This window comes from Babylonia areolata, chromosome 5 (genome assembly GCF_041734735.1).
Source record: "Babylonia areolata isolate BAREFJ2019XMU chromosome 5, ASM4173473v1, whole genome shotgun sequence".
Taxonomy (NCBI): Eukaryota; Metazoa; Mollusca; class Gastropoda; order Neogastropoda; family Buccinidae; genus Babylonia; species Babylonia areolata.
The window spans coordinates 52,965,080-52,981,395 of NC_134880.1; the positions used below are offsets into that span (position 1 = coordinate 52,965,080).

Genomic DNA, 16,316 nt, shown 5'->3' on the forward strand with positions numbered 1-16,316 from the left:
AAGTGTCCTAGGCACCAAGTCCGCCTTCATCTCTTGAGGGAGGGGGAAGGGGGAGTGGGGTGGGAGAGTAGGGAAATGAAGGGTTGTAAACTTGAGGTATAAGTCTGACTTGGGTGAGAAACTAAACTTATATGAAATATGAACGGCAATTGTACAAACCATTCATGATTCTGCATTTCATTTTCAGTCATTTTGAAAACCTAGATATAAAAAGTTAGTGGACAAAAAACTATCCTATTCCTGCCAATGCACAAATATATACTGTTTAGCTTTACAGCCATGGTGGCATCAGCACTTACAAGTCTTCTTTCATCTTCACTCTGTGCACAATCCACTGAAACTATAAATATAATCTGTATCAACAGCGCTCTATGTGCAGTGAGGGGTATAACATAATATATAGACATGAATATGAAAAAGAAAATAAAGCCAAAAGTATAAAACAACAACAACTAAGAATATTGAAACTCAAAATGTTCCTTTTCTTTCTCAAAGTTGTTATAAAATTATGTGAGTGAATCAAAATAACAACAAAACAAACGAATAACTTTTTATGTATATCAAAACTTCAGAAATTTATTGAAAGTGGGTGGATATCATCAAATATACAGCTATGGGTCACAAAAGAACTAAAAACAACAACAAAAAACACAATGAACATGAATAGTCAAGAACAAACATTAATAAAACTTTTTTCTTTTCTTTTTTTTTTAAAGAAGAAAAAGTAAACGATTCAAAGTATTTTTTTCTAAAAGCGCAAAATCCCAAGTATTTCTGAGCAAACCATACTTGTCCATTTAACACCACCCAGAACATCTGTCTCTCACTGATCTCATTGAATCTTATCTTGACACACATCTAACAAAAAAACCCCAAAAAAACCCCCAAAAAACCCTGAATATTAATAATAATAATAATAATAATCATAAATAAAACCCCAGACTAGCACAGCACTGAAAGGGACAGGTCCAAGTCATGGACCATGCACATCCAAGCCCTAAGCCTCTCAATCCCAGCATGCGTTATGATCATGCCGTCAGCACAAAAGGAGTGAACCAGTACACAGTTGTTTTCCATTCCGCAGCCGTCACCACAACAACAGCTTGTACAGAGGGAGATAAAGAGCACAGAGGACTGCATAAAGAGACTTTGGACGGCATAAAGAGACTAGCTACATTTCGGGATACCTTCCTCTGAACCTTTCAAGTCTTCGTCCCCAATCACTTCAGTCAACAGGATTCTGCAGTATTTGTAAGTTTTATTCTGGCAAACTTGCATTTAAAATTTTCCCTTTCTCTCTTCCCTCTCTCCCTGCCCGCCCTTCACCATTTCTGCCTGTCAATCATGCATGGACTCACTTTTTCAGCACCTCCACAACCAAATGTCTGCCAAAACTGACTGGTTGTGAAAATGGACATGCTCTCTCTCTCCTCTCCCCTCTCTCTCACACACATTCACAAGCCATGGCAGTGTTCCTTGTTTTTAAGTTCTTCCCTTGCCTTCCAAAAATTTCACATTTTCTTTGGGAGGGGGGAGGGTTGTGGTGTGTGTGTGGGGGGGGGTCTTTTTTTATTTGTTTTTGTTATTTTTTTATTTTTTTACTAACTAGTTTCCTCTACCCTCTCCCTTGACAAGAGTGTTAAACCCCCACACCTCCTACCCACACACACACACACTCCCCCTCTGCCCATATGGAGGGATTTTATCAGTCACAGTAAAGCCCACATGTCACTGTAATGATGATGATTCACAGTTTGATTCTCCCAGCAGACACAGTTGGCCCCTAGCCCTCCAATTATATGTAACTGGGAGGTTTTCCTACCTACCAGTGTCTTCCCTCCTAAGGAGACACAGGATCTGATAAGGGCCTTGCCTTTTCCTTACCATTAACTTGTGGCATGCAACTGCTCCCGGTCTCCATCTCTCATCTCTCTCTCTGTACATCCACACATTACTGTGTGAGTGTTTAAAACATGCATACATTATTCTGTCCATATATAATAAGAGCAGAATGTAATGAAGCGCATAATCCGCAAGACTGATGACACATTCACAAATAGTAATGATCCATTAGCGTATCTGATCACTAATATATTCACTTTCTTGCAATTCTGCCTGCTGAATAATGTGTAAGTTCTTTTCATGTAATTTTACTCTGAATGTTTTTGGTGTTGTTGTTTTTTATGTATGTAAGATGTATAAACATATGCATTAGCATAAGCTTACATACATCTAGATCTATCCTTTTGTCTGCATATCTTTCAGATTCTGTTTTCCTCTTGAAAAGGCATCATAAGTTATGGTCAAAATTCATTTCAAAACACAGCTTATGCTAAAAGTATATTCTGGTCTCATCTCTCTCTCTCTCTCTCACATACACAAGTAAATACATATGTATGTATGTATGTATGTATGTATGTATGTACTTATGTACATATGTATAGCTATCTGTCTGAGTGCTCAGCTTGGCATCATTATTTGGCCTATCAAATCCATCACACAACACTGCCTGCCTGTGCACAATCTATCCTGGTCTCAGAGGAAAGAAAAGACAGGCTCCTCCTGATCCACCCCTCCCTCCCTCCCTTCCTCACACACTACACTGTTACCTTTCTTTCTCTACAAGCTGCTCCTTGTCTCTGGCCTTACAGCCAGGGTCCTGTGTTGATGCCTGTGGTGTTCATTCACACTGAATCAACTGATAAAGGCCAAAGAAAAAGGCTGGACTGGTAAACACTGCTGAGCCATAGTACACCTTGTGACTGAATGAAAAAGACACCCAAGCTTAAAAATAGAGGGACATCTTGATAATAAACTTGCTTCCGTTCCTCAAAGCATGTTTGTCTTTAAATATATATATAAAAAAGTTCAGTTAATCTCTTAAAATAACCACCATTAATTGATTGTGTCTGGGGACAAGCATGGTTTTACACTTCTCTTTCACTAGCTCCATTCTTCATTCACCCTGCACAGTCTACCCTGCATTAAAAGGCAGCAAGAATAGTTAACGGGATAGTTGATACATCAGAATGGATAAAGGGGACTGTATTTTTCTACACTCAACCCTGCATTAAAAGGCGGCAAACCTGCATTAAAAGGCAGCAAAAAAGTTAACAGGATATTTTATACATCAGAAAGGACAAAAGGGAATTGTATTCTTTCGAAAGTCAACCCTGCATTAAAGGGCAGCAAGAAAGGTTAACAGGATATTTCATACATCAGACAGGACAAAAGAGAATTGAATTCTTTCTAAAGTCAACCCTGCATTAAAGGGCAGCAAGAAAGGTTAACAGGATATTTCATACATCAGACAGGATAAAAGGAAGTCAACCCTGCATTAAAAGGCAGCAAAAAAAGTTAACTGATAGTTACAACATCAGAAAAGATAAAAGGGAATTGTATTTTCCTAAAGTCAACCCTGCATTGAAGGACAGCAAAAAAAAGTTAAAATAGTTTATACATCAGAAAAAATAAAAGGGATTGTATTTTCCTAAAGTCAACCCTGCAAACAAAGGCAGCAAGAAAAGTTAACGGATAGATTGTACATCAGAATGGATGAAAAAGTCAACCCTGCATTAAATGGCCGCAAGAAAAAGTTAACTGACAGATCGTACATCAGAAAGGATGAAAAAGTCAATCCTGCATTAAAAGGCCGCAAGAAAAGTTAACCAAGAAAAGTTAACCGATAGATCATAAATCAGAATGGATAAATGGACTGTATTTTCCTAACCCTAGAAAAGAAAACGCCAGGCCCCTATAGGGGGTCTGCTGTTCCAGTTAGTTCTCACCCCTGTTATCAGCTCCATCTGTTTAAAGTCCTTTCAGACAGCTGATAATACCATGGACTTCAAGTGAAAGGGGACTGTGGAATGTCAAGTCAGTTCTTTTCACTGTCCTACCTTTTCACTCCCAACTCCTTGCTTTGAGCTGTGACTGAAGAGACTTAGAGAGAGAGAGAGAGATGGGACCTGATTAGCTGCTGTGAGAATGACTGAAACTTAAGGGGCTGACTGGTGTAGCTTCTTTTCAACTTAACAATACTGTCTTTTACAAAGTCCTTCCCCCTCTCTCTCTCTGTTGGTCAGTCTCCTCTCCCTTCTCTTCCCCTTTCCCCTTCCTCTCTCGTGTACTGCTGGTGATGGAAAATGTTGATACCCCTTCATGAGGGGCCATGGCCTAAATGAATAAAAACAGCGTATCTGTCCGCCCGTCTGTCTGCCTGTGTGTTTCTCTCCAATAAATTTGACACTCTAACACATTTCAAAATACTATAAGAACCTCTGTCTAAATCCATGAATGACATGGCAATATCCAATCCCTGTTATCAAGAGTCTTTGAAAGACACCAAAATGATCACACATAACACAAACAGGAGGCATGAAAAAAAAAAACAAAAAAAAAACGTGATTAGAATAAAATTTAACCAAGAAACGACAAAAACACACACACGCAAACAAACAAACAAACAAACAAAAACACACACACACAAAAAAAAAAACCCCAAAACAAAAAACAACCCAACTCACCCTGACCAAGTCAATCTCCCCAGCGTATGTAGGTGCAGAATCAATTAATCACCAAAATTCCTCACCGGAACTCCACACAAAACCCATTCAGCATGACACAGCACCAAACAGGGGGACAATAGCGCATGTGACACGACAACCACCGGTCTCATTCACAGCAGAGCATGGACTGATTGATTAAGCCGTTGAGGGGTAATGAGATACAGACACCCACAAGACGACAACCTCAGGGCACAAATGACCACTCAGGCTCTCCTCCTCCTTTGGCTCTGGTAAATAAATCACCCTGATCTCAAGGCCTGTCTCAGCACACACACCACCAGTCCCGCGGTCTTCACAAATCCAAACCAGAGGAACTCTTCCCTCCAGTCCACGGTGAAGAAAAATGAAACCAAAGACACCACAGCACTCAAGTTTACTCTGTGTGGGGGATGCGGAGGAAGGGTAAGAAGCTCTCTTCAGTGGGCCCGCAAATTTCTAAACCACCAACCAGCTAGGAGAGTCTAATTATGTTTTGTAAAGGGAGGCACTCTCTCTCTCTCTCTCACACACACACTCACTCATACTGCGTGCTGCTTGAAAAATTTGTCACACTGCAAGGAAAACAGGGTCTGTTTTGTATGGACTGTGGCTTTCTTTCTCTGCTGATGCATTCCTGCACTGGATGTGTTCTGTCTTGGTGTCAAAAGCATTCAACAATGCTTTTTAAAGACGATCATTTCTAGCTATTTAAAATACTCAATTATGTGTGAAATAACAAAGACTGACACATTCAATTCAAGATCTAGCCACGCTTCGCAAGATATACAAATGTTAAGACTCAATGTTATATGTTTAATATTCTTGCTAATGTGTAAGTGAAATAGGGAGTGTGAGGTGTGATGTGTGTGAGAAAGAAGGGGGGTTGGGGGCGGGCGGGGGGGGGGGGGGGGGGGGGGGGGGGGGGGCTGTGTGTGCATGCATGCATGTGTGCACGCTTGTGTGTGTGTGTTTGAGAGAGAGAGACAGAGAGAGAGAGAGAGAGAGACAGACAGAGAGAGAGAGAGAGTGTATGTGTGTGTGTGTTTCTAAATGCTAAACACAGCAAACAATGACAGTCAAGACATGGACATAAAATCTGCAAACACTTCCCATCTCCTCTTTCTGACAGCAAATAACTGTAAAAAAAAAAAAAAAAAAAAAAAAAAAACCAAAAAAACCCAACCAACCCACAAATCAAAACAAACACACATACAAACCTCACATCAACTGCTTCACCACCAAACAAACAATACAAACCAAACATCTCACCAGAACATCTACTCAAAAAACGAGAACTGTCACAGTATATACCAACCAGACCCTTTCAGCCAGTATTCCACCAGTGCAGCAAAGTGTGCCTGTGTCATTTATTTTTTCCCCAACTGAAGGGTCAGGAATGGATTACTCACAACTCAGTCATGCCTATCTACACACCGCTACAGGGTTGACTGACTGGCCAGGCAAGAGAGGGCTGGGGGGTGAGGGTGGACACACACACACACACACACACACACACACAAACCCCAACACTAACACACACACACCAACACAACACTCACACTGCTAAACAACACACACAAACCCCAACACAAAACCCGCGCGCGCACACACACACACACACACACAACCCCGAGACACACACACACACACAGACTGGGTCAGGTCTCAAAAGGGAGGGAAGGGGGAGGGGAGGGGGGCACCTGTCCTTTTACCTCACATTCCCCTCACACCTAATCCCCCCCCCCTTCCTCCCCCCCAAGGATGACTACAACCAATATTATCACCCTCTCCCAATCTTCACCTGAGGGCCATCCATTTTCCTCAATAAGAGGCGACCCCACCCCCACCCCCACATCCCCCTAGTGGGAGTCAAAATCAACATGGCATGTACCACCCATGACAGATGGTTACTTTTCTCTCCTTTTTCCTCACAATATACGGGCAGCTGCACAGATAATAGGATAGGAACTGCTGTTCCTGTCACTCCTTTGAACTATTCTTCTTCTTTATTTTGTCAAGGGTTGGGTGGCCACGTGGATATGTGGGTGGCATAGGTGTGTGTGAAAAGTTCTGTTAAGGAAAGGAAAAAAACCCAAAAAAAACAAGAGCAATTTGAAAGGATGGAGCTCATGTGCGTAATATGTTTGTAATATATCGGTTACAGGAGAGGGAAAGAGGAAAGGAGAAAGACAGAGAGAAGAAGGAGAAGAAGAAGAAGAGAGAGAGAGGAGAAAAAAATTCTTCAACATCTGAAACTAGTGATTACAACTTGTACAAGAAAACGTGTATTCAAATAATTCACATTCTGTCACACTGTACTGCACAACTCTACTCTATGCAAACACATTACACTACACACACACACACACACACACACACACACACACATTTATGATCCCATCTATCACTGTCCAAAGATGTTTACATAAAAAACAGACCAAAAAAGAACAGAGGCCTCCATACAAGTTGCAGACTACACTGTAATTAGGTGCAGTACCTTGACAGCCCTCTGAAGCTGTCATACACACACACACACACACAGGAGTGTGACAACACACACACACACAACCACACCACACCCCTCACACACACACTCTCTCTCTCTCTCTCTCTCTCTCACACACACACACACAAACACACAGAAGCAGAACTACCACAGGCACCGGAAATGTAGTGAATGGTGTGCGTTGTTACCAAATTCAAAGACGTAGCTCGGTTCAATTGCACATGTAAAGAACACTGGCAATGAATGGAAAAAAAGAGTTGGAGAAAGGGATAGAGGGAAGGAGAGAGATAGGGGCAGTTGAGAAATGAGAGAGAGAGAGAGAGAGAGATCAGAGGAATTCACAAATACAAACAGAATGAAGAGGAATCACACACACACACACACACACACACACACACACACACACTCACTCACTCACACACTCACTCACTCACACTCACTGAAGCATGGAGCCAATGGACACAGAAGGGGAGGGTGGATGAGGGATGGGAAAGAGAAAAAGAGAGAGGCGAGGACTCCGAGGTGCAGGGGAAGAAAATATGAGGAAAAAGTCACTCACACACACACACACTCACACACATTCAGAAAAACAAGAATTTTCAAACTTAACTCTCTCCATACGAACGGCGAAAGAGACGATGTTAACAGCTTTTCACCCCAATTACCATCATCAAAATATTGCAAGCGGAAGGCTCTTATACTGAAGACGTGAATGTTGACAAAGAATACCACAATTCTGACGACGGAAGCTAAAGGTTGGGTCATTCAGACACCCACTGGACATCCGAGGGGTCTGTGTAGAGGAGAAGAGAGGGCTAGCCGTACTGAGTGAGTTAAAGCGAGGGAAAAGAGAGAGACCAGAAGCAGCAAAATGACAGCTTGGGTGTGGACCTCAACACATGCGACTGAGATGCCTGCACCAAAGTGTGCATGCTGTCCATTCATTATCATGTTTCAGTGTCAATGCACTGACAGCTCTTGTTCCATTTGCCTGCACAAGTCCATAACAGTCCACAAGTATAAACTTGAACTTTTCTACCTTCAGAAGGTCTGACTTCTCTTTACAATGACAATATATTGTCAATGTTCTGCTGAATCCTTTCTCAGTTATGTTCAGATCATGTCTCGCTTTCTGTTCAAAATCTTTCATGGCAGTGCATTTCATCAAAACTGGCTGTTATATTAAATCCAGATTTATGACAGGCAACAGCACATTAAAAAAAAGACAAAAAAAAAGACCAGGCATCACTTTATCAAAAACAAGCCAATATATATCTATAATTATATAATATATATATATATAGTGGCTTTTATCTCCATGTGCAATATTTGTCTTCTTATGTTTCCAATGTCATAGTTTCACTGATCATCTGTATCAACTTTGAACCAATCACACTTTCACAGACATTTTTGTCAGCTTTGAACACATCGTAATGACAAAGTTCTCAACATTTTACTCAAGTGTTCAGGAATTTCTAACTGGTTTTGGTGTTTCTAAGTCGGCTCTAATAGCCTCTGCTAGTTTCAATAAAGCACACAACAACCAACTCCGAAAAACGTTATACAAAAAAAAAAAAAAAAAAAAAGTGGGTGTGGTAGGGGTAGTAAACACCACATGCGAGGGGAACAGCTCAGTTACCAGTTAATAACTCTTGATCATGATTAAAGCTGGCTGTCCCCTCCAGCAAAACAGCTTGCTAAACAGCATACCAACCTTCCCATAACCTGTGATCACTGGGCCTTTACCCACCCCCAACCCCTACCCCCACCTCCACCCATACCCCCCACCTCCTCTGTGCAGGAGCGTGTCCACACATGTATGTGATCCACATAATAAGAAAATCACACATGTGCAAAATTTTTAGCTCAATTTGTACATGCTATCTTCCAAAATGCACAACTATTAACAACAATGCCAATGGTTATTACACTGCTTGTTAGTATTTCTCCACACCCTCTAGTCTCTCCTTGTATTGCACCACTCCAGTCCACAAAAACACTCACCAAATGCTACCATGGCAACTGACATTCTCCACCACCCTACCCCCACCCCTACCACCCTTACCTTTCTCCACTTCATTATTTGTCTGCTGCCTGTTCAAATATCCATGCAGTAACCTCACCCATGGTTATGTCTCCCTCCCCCCCCCCCCACCCACTCCCTCACCAGCATCACACCCACTCTATTCTTCACCACCACCAGCTGCACCTTCTCCTCCACTACCCCTTCTTCCACTTTTGTCATTCTTTGTGTAAATGCACAGAATGCACACAAAGACGTGAATGGCAGAGACAGCAAGCAAGCGTTAGAATGATCTGGAAAGGGTGGGGGAATCTGAAGAGAACAAAGAAAACACCGGAGGCCTACAACCCGTCTCACCTTGCCTGGGCAAGACCAGGGATAAGGGAAAAAGAAAACAGCATTTTGAAGCTAATAGTAATCCAGATGACTTGTGGTGTTACATCTCTGAAATACCATGATAGAGAAATGCATGTGGCTGACTACTTATTTCATTAAATCATACAAGCCAGATGGTCATTTGTCATGGAAATGATCTGAGCATCATTAACTGAGCTGTATATTTTCTTACTTACACTTTTCTAATGAACATTTTGTTTTTTCAGCCCCCCCCCCCCCCCCCCAAGGAAATAAAATCCACTAATAATAATTCTGACAACGCTTTCTATACACTACATAATCTAGGTCTACCGCACAACCAGTCATTAGCTTTGAATCTACGTCAGTGAGATGTCATTTGGGCTCAGCGATGCACTTTATACAACTACCATGGCAACCGTACTTTTTATCAGGATTTGTAGAACAAATAGTCATGCTGCCGACTGTTGTTTTTTTGTTATTTCAATTCAGGTAAAGCCACTTACTGAATATTCTCCTTTTTATAATGATTGAAACGTACACACAAAACGATGCATGCGCGCGAGCGGGCACACACGCAACACACACACAGTTGTTACACTCTGTAATAGTATCTTACCCACATGTTTTTTTCTTTTTACATAATAATTGATGTGTGCATGGTGATAAGTGAAGGGTGTGTCAGTTTGTTTTTTTTGCTGACGGGCATTTTTTTTCAAGTGAGCCTAAAGAAAATTTTCTGTTTTTGGTTGAAGCAGATAATAAAGTATTTTGAATTGAATTGAATTGAATTGAGAAATGTCTGGTTTAAGAGATTAGTGTATGTTTATGCACCTTGGATGGAGAATTACATGGGGGAGGGTGGTGGTAATCCTTTAATTGTTGTGCGAATATGTTCATTACAAAAACCAAAAACAAAACTGTTTCTCAAATACCAAAAGCATATCTATCTTTCACAACAACAGCAGGCAAAAAAAACCCAAAAAAGATTAAAAACAAATAAGAAACAGCTAAGACTTCAAGTGAACGATAATGAAATCGAAACTGTGAAAGCCATTCGCGCAAAACACCATAGTTCCACTTGACTATAAATACAAACCCTAGCTCACTGTGACAAGCAGAATCATAAATAATGCTTGTAAGTCATCCACCACCACTACACACAGCTCTCTCTTCAAATCCTGACCATGGATTCAAGGACCCCTAAAAACTGGTGTGCCAGTCTCCAAGTACAATTTCAATGCATCATGTGACTGTGAGTAACCTTTCCGGCAGTCAAGAGGTGCTGCACTGTCAATGCACACACTGGATGGACATTACCAACTGCACATGCTTCCTTGCCATCCATCACTGCTATCATATGGTTATTGCTAAGGAATACTATCTTTAGTAAAGTACATATGTCGTGACAGTGCATTTCACATCTGAGAGGGTGTCGTAGTAGGGAAGGTTGAATTGGAGAGGTTACACGGAACTTAAAATTAAACTATCGTAAGATCCATCGCTGGTTTACTGTTACCAATTTGGAGTGCTTGTATTCTGCAATCTCCAATATAAAAAAAAAATCAATCAATAAATAAAACAAACATAAGTAACAAGTACATTAGAATGTCGTCTTTGTTATTTGTATCCTCTGAGTGCCTCCATCTCTCGTAAATAATTATTTTTGGATTTTTTCAAAATTATTTTTCATATATTTTTTATTGTACATTGCTGCCCTGTACATGTTGAGCTTTGTTTTCTGTGAAAAAAAAAAAAAATTAAAGGAGGACAGAGAGGTTAATACAAATAAAGAAAATGACTACAGTAAGAAATTAGGAAAGGCAGAAAGTCTCTACACTCTCACAATATCTTGATAACTCTGTGTGTGTGTGTGTCTCTGTATCTCATCTTCTCGTTTTTAGCTTGATTAACTCACTCTAAACCAGAAAGGTGACAGATGGATGGAAAGAAAGTAACAGGCAGATGAGAGGGGGAAACAAAATGAAACAAAACAAAATAAATGATCATTTCACCAGGGAAATATGACATAAGCATGTGTACATGTTTTGGGTTTTTCTTCCCACCCAACCATGGGATACAAAAAGAAGGAGGAGTCAATGGGGTGGTGGTGGAGGGTAAGGGGCACATAAAAATGCAAACATTAATACAGATTTTTGAACAAGAAAGATATCAAAATGGGACAGCAAGCAGTGCATAAGATACCAATGAAAAAGACTAACAATGAGCAGCAAACAACGCTCTCTCTCTCTCTCTCTCACACAGACACAGGCAGGGAAACTGAGGGAAACACTGAAAGCGGAAGAGACGTACGAAACAGGGGCAAAGACAGAGATTAGGAACAATAAAATGTCACAAAGAGAAGGCCAGGGACTGAAAGCGATAGTGAGAGAGACAGCCACAGGCTTTCACAGTTTATCAGGTTTACAAAGACTTTGAAGACAAAGTGATAAAAACAAAACATGACAACAAAAATGAATGAAACAGATACAAGTCTTCCAAAATGAGAATGATAAAAGAATGAGACTCAGAGAGAGAGAGAGAGAGAGAGAGAGAGAGAGAGAGAGAGAGAGAGAGAGTGCATGTGTGATTTTTCACATACACTGCAGTAGAAGCACAGCGGAAGGGAAGTAACTCAGCATCCTTCAAATCTCAAAATAATGACCGGCACCACATAACAGAAAGAACGCTCCTAACCAGTTTCAGAAGGATCTGGATGATTTCTGTGAACAGACAGCTTGGAGTCCGTTACTTGGAGTCCATACACAGATCAAAAGAATATAAGATAAAAATTCTCTATGACAGTCATCTTGGAGCCAAACTGAAGCTGCCAGCTTGTGTGTCAACATGCCGACAGATCTGGACTAAGTTCCGACATAATACCCAACCCCCTAACAAATACCAAAGAGAAATAAAACGTTCTGACAAATGAACAAACAACAGTGAAACCTTACCTTTTTGTTTCGGTAGCTGAAGCGAGTGAAAACACTAGGTTTGCGAGTTTTCTTCTCCTCCTTACGAAGAACCCCAGACTTGGATTTTTCGTCACTGTCCCCTGGGCTGCAAGTAAAACGCATCAGCATTTCCATCAGAACTGGGAACCAATTCATATGACTTTCATCAAAGTTTGGAGACAGAAAAAAAAAAAAAAGAAGAGAAAAAGACAAATGATCACACATACCTCAAAGTAACTTTAAAAAACAAAACAAAAAAAAACATTCTATTATTGAAATAGCCGCTGACCAAAAAAAAAAAAAAAAAAAAAAAAAAAAAAAAAAAAAAAGAAAAGAAAGAAAAAAAAAGTATTAAACATCATTATTTTCATTTTTGGTTCTGTGGAAGTGGGACTGATAGGTGTCCATAAAACAGACATCTAATTCAGAGACAGAACTCTGGCCTTCCTTGCAGCCAGAATCACAAGGTGAACTGGCCGGCACAGTTCACAACTGCATGGCACATCGTGAGGGAAGCTCCTTCAGCAATAATGTTCCTATTTCTATGAACGAGTCCCAGTCACACATGGCACATCGTGAGGGAAGCTCCTTCAGCAGTAATGTTCCTATTTCTATGAACAAGTCCCAGTCACACAAGGCACATCGTGAGGGAAGCTCTTTCAGCAGTAATGTTCCTATTTCTATGAACAAGTCCCAGTCACACAAGGCACATCGTGAGGGAAGCTCCTTCAGCAGTAATGTTCCTATTTCTATGAACGAGTCCCAGTCACACAAGGCACATCGTGAGGGAAGCTCCTTCAGCAGTAATGTTCCTATTTCTATGAACAAGTCCCAGTCACACAAGGCACATCGTGAGGGAAGCTCCTTCAGCAGTAATGTTCCTATTTCTATGAACAAGTCCCAGTCACACAAGGCACATCGTGAGGGAAGCTCCTTCAGCAGTAATGTTCCTATTTCTATGAACAAGTCCCAGTCACACCTGTCCTGGGGAGGGAGCTATGCATGCTCCTTGTCTGAGTTCGGTTTTCAAACAGCCTACTAAATGTGCGCCCAAGTTAGAGGAGCGTTAAAAAGCATATTTTGTTATCAGTTTACGAATGAGTGGGGTTCAGTGGCAGATCAACACAATACTGCCTAAGAGATCCAGATAAACTTTCATCTTTCATCCAGGGTTGGGAGACAAAACCCTGACATCTGACAACACAAGTATGTGGCAACTGAAGGCCTAGTAATGAAATGAAACCAAGCAAAATAAATCATCCTGCATTTGGGAAACAAACCAATCTTACTATCCCAACAATATTTCAACGTTGCTGGAGTTTAACACAGTTGTCTTTGTTGAAGTGAAATACCTTCCTTTGTTGTTGTTTTCTGTTTTAAATTCTCTTTAACAAAAACAAATAATTTCCTCCAGGATATAATTGTTCCTTTTTATTCATACCACAAACACAATACCCACATTAATAATGGCAGAAGATACTGAACTTGGTGCAAGATGTGTGCCCGCATTATCATCATTACAACCAAACAGAAACTTCGACATGGAGGAGTCTGCTTTTACACAAGTTTCAATGAACAAAAGAAATCTGCTTGTGGTAACCAACATTTTAAAGAAATGGAAGAGTCTTGGCAGGGGGAATGAAATCTGCCTGTGTAACCCAAGTCATTGTGTTATCCCTGCTTATGTTAACTAATTATTCATACCAACTGGACTCCACCACACTTCAGTTCTGTTCATGAAAAATGATTTTAAAAAAACAACCCAATAACTGAGAAACGAAAACCAGTATAGAAATTGTATTGTGTTCTCTCTTGTCACTACAGATTTTTCTGCATGAAATTCAGACTGCTCTCCCCCAAGGAATATGTGTCGCTAAACTGGGAGTGCCACCCTTTTTCCTGCCTGCAATCTTATTTGTTTACCTTTCAAAGTGGATCTTTCCAAAGAACAACACTTTTGTTGCCATGGGTTGTTTTATGTGTGCTAAGTGCATGCTGGACACAGGACCTCAGTTTTTCATCTCATCTGAACGACCAGTGTCCATACTACTCAAGGTCTAGTGGAGGGTAAAAAAAAAACACTTGTGATTGTGTGATTCATTTCTCAGGCTTCCTAGGCCGATGAGACATGGAAAGAAAGGAAGAAATTAAACAAGGACACCAGGAAACAAATGGAAATGTTTAAATAAAAATAATATAAAAAAATGAGAAATGTGTCAAGTGTAAAATATTAAAAAAGAGCAAGCACAATGGGGGTAAGAGAGAATGAGACGGACAGAGATAGATGGATAGAGGGAGGGGCGGGAAAAGGAGCGACAAGGGCCTGCCAACTGAAGGTATGCTAGCACACAGACAGACGCAGTACTTACTCTTCAGTCAGGAAATCTTTCAAAGAGATCTCCTTCCTGTCTCCCGAAGTACCATCCTCTTCTACCTCTTCGATTTCATCCTGGCGTCGAAACTTGGCACTGAACACACACACATGCACAGTGTTAGTCAAATTTCTCCTCCCCACCCCTCTTCTCCCCCCCCCCCCCCAAAAAAAAAACCCAAACAAACCACCGAAACATAACTATTACCAAATTTACTGTACCTACAGAATTGTTCCACTATGCATGTTTGCTTCTGGCATGCAAACTTGTGCTAGTAACGTCAATTCCTCATCTTCTATCAATCCATCTTATTGCCCCAAGTTTTTGTGTAGACACTAAGAAAGAGGGTGGGGTAAAAAGGAAGGCAGTCAAATAGATACAGAGAAAAATAAGTGCAAATTTAACTAAACATTAATGCTTACACACAGAATACTTACACTCCACAGAATGTAAAAGACCATCTTTTAATCTTTTTAAATAAGAGTCAATGAAATACACGGATATCATCAAACCATTATTGTCCCCTATGAATGAATCACACATCATTTCAAAACAATTATCTATCCACCCCCCACCCCCACCCCAAGACATATTTGTCTCAGTGTTTACTGACATTGCAAAGTCCAAAACAGCGAACACATATCTTTTCTATGCAAGTGTCTTCAATAAATGATTAGCAACAAGTTTCACCACAGAACAAGTAAAGTCAAAGAACTTGTTAATTAGTAAAAAATGGTAATTAAAGATATCCTTTTTTTCATCTCATTACATTACTGTTCCATCATTAAAAGACCACCCCAAAACCCCCCACAAATTAACATACAAACCCATGCACTGTAATGTTCTCTGACTTAAAAACAATGTTCATGCTGAACAACAGACATGTGCATCAGAATACCAAAGCACACACAAACAAACACACAGCTATCAAAAATATCTGCAGATAAACATTTTCAAATTACACGTAACTTATATCAGTGAACCAAAAGCAGTCCTATTACTGTGTCTGTGGCTTTTATTCATGAACAGAACAGTCCTCAATTCAGCTGAAACAAATCATACAAAAAACGAAAAGACTGACCATACCTTAAATTTAGTTTTGAATAAAACAGTATACAACTCTACAGAGGTACGCTGCTGCAACCATCCTTCTATACCATAAAGAAATTCCATAAAATAAAATAAATAAATAAAAGCTCTACAGATGCAGACTGGTACAGAAGCAAGACTGAAAAAGAGAAGAAGAAAAAGCATGCAAGTTAAATTTGGCATGAAGGATCAATGAAGGTCAGGGCTCTAAGTCAATTACCCACTGTGGACACAGTCTTCACGTCTTCAAACGGAACACAGGCAAGACAGGGTGGGATTTTGTTCAAAGGTTGCAATCAATACTGTGGATGTAATCAATCAAATGGGAAAGGAAGCAGGGGAAGGTGCAATGCTGTCTCCTGACCAACTGACACTCTCCTCTCTCTCTCTTACACACACACACACACACATACGCACACTCCCTCACACACACATCCACGCTTGCACACACATTCCCTCACACACACATTC

The 16,316-nt window shown here is 40.5% G+C and overlaps 1 protein-coding gene across 3 annotated transcripts in view; it reads right to left on the minus strand.

Moving 5' to 3' along the window:
• LOC143282174 (rho guanine nucleotide exchange factor 28-like) overlaps window positions 1-16,316 on the minus strand; it is a 200,884-nt gene that overhangs the window by 73,583 nt on the left and 110,985 nt on the right. For all 3 annotated transcript variants that reach the window (XM_076587739.1, XM_076587740.1, XM_076587738.1), the window contains 2 exons: window positions 14,754-14,852; window positions 12,385-12,490 (listed from right to left, as the gene is read on the minus strand). In XM_076587739.1, coding sequence (XP_076443854.1) covers window positions 12,385-12,490; window positions 14,754-14,852 — 205 coding nt within the window. The remainder of the gene's footprint in view (window positions 1-12,384; window positions 12,491-14,753; window positions 14,853-16,316) is intronic.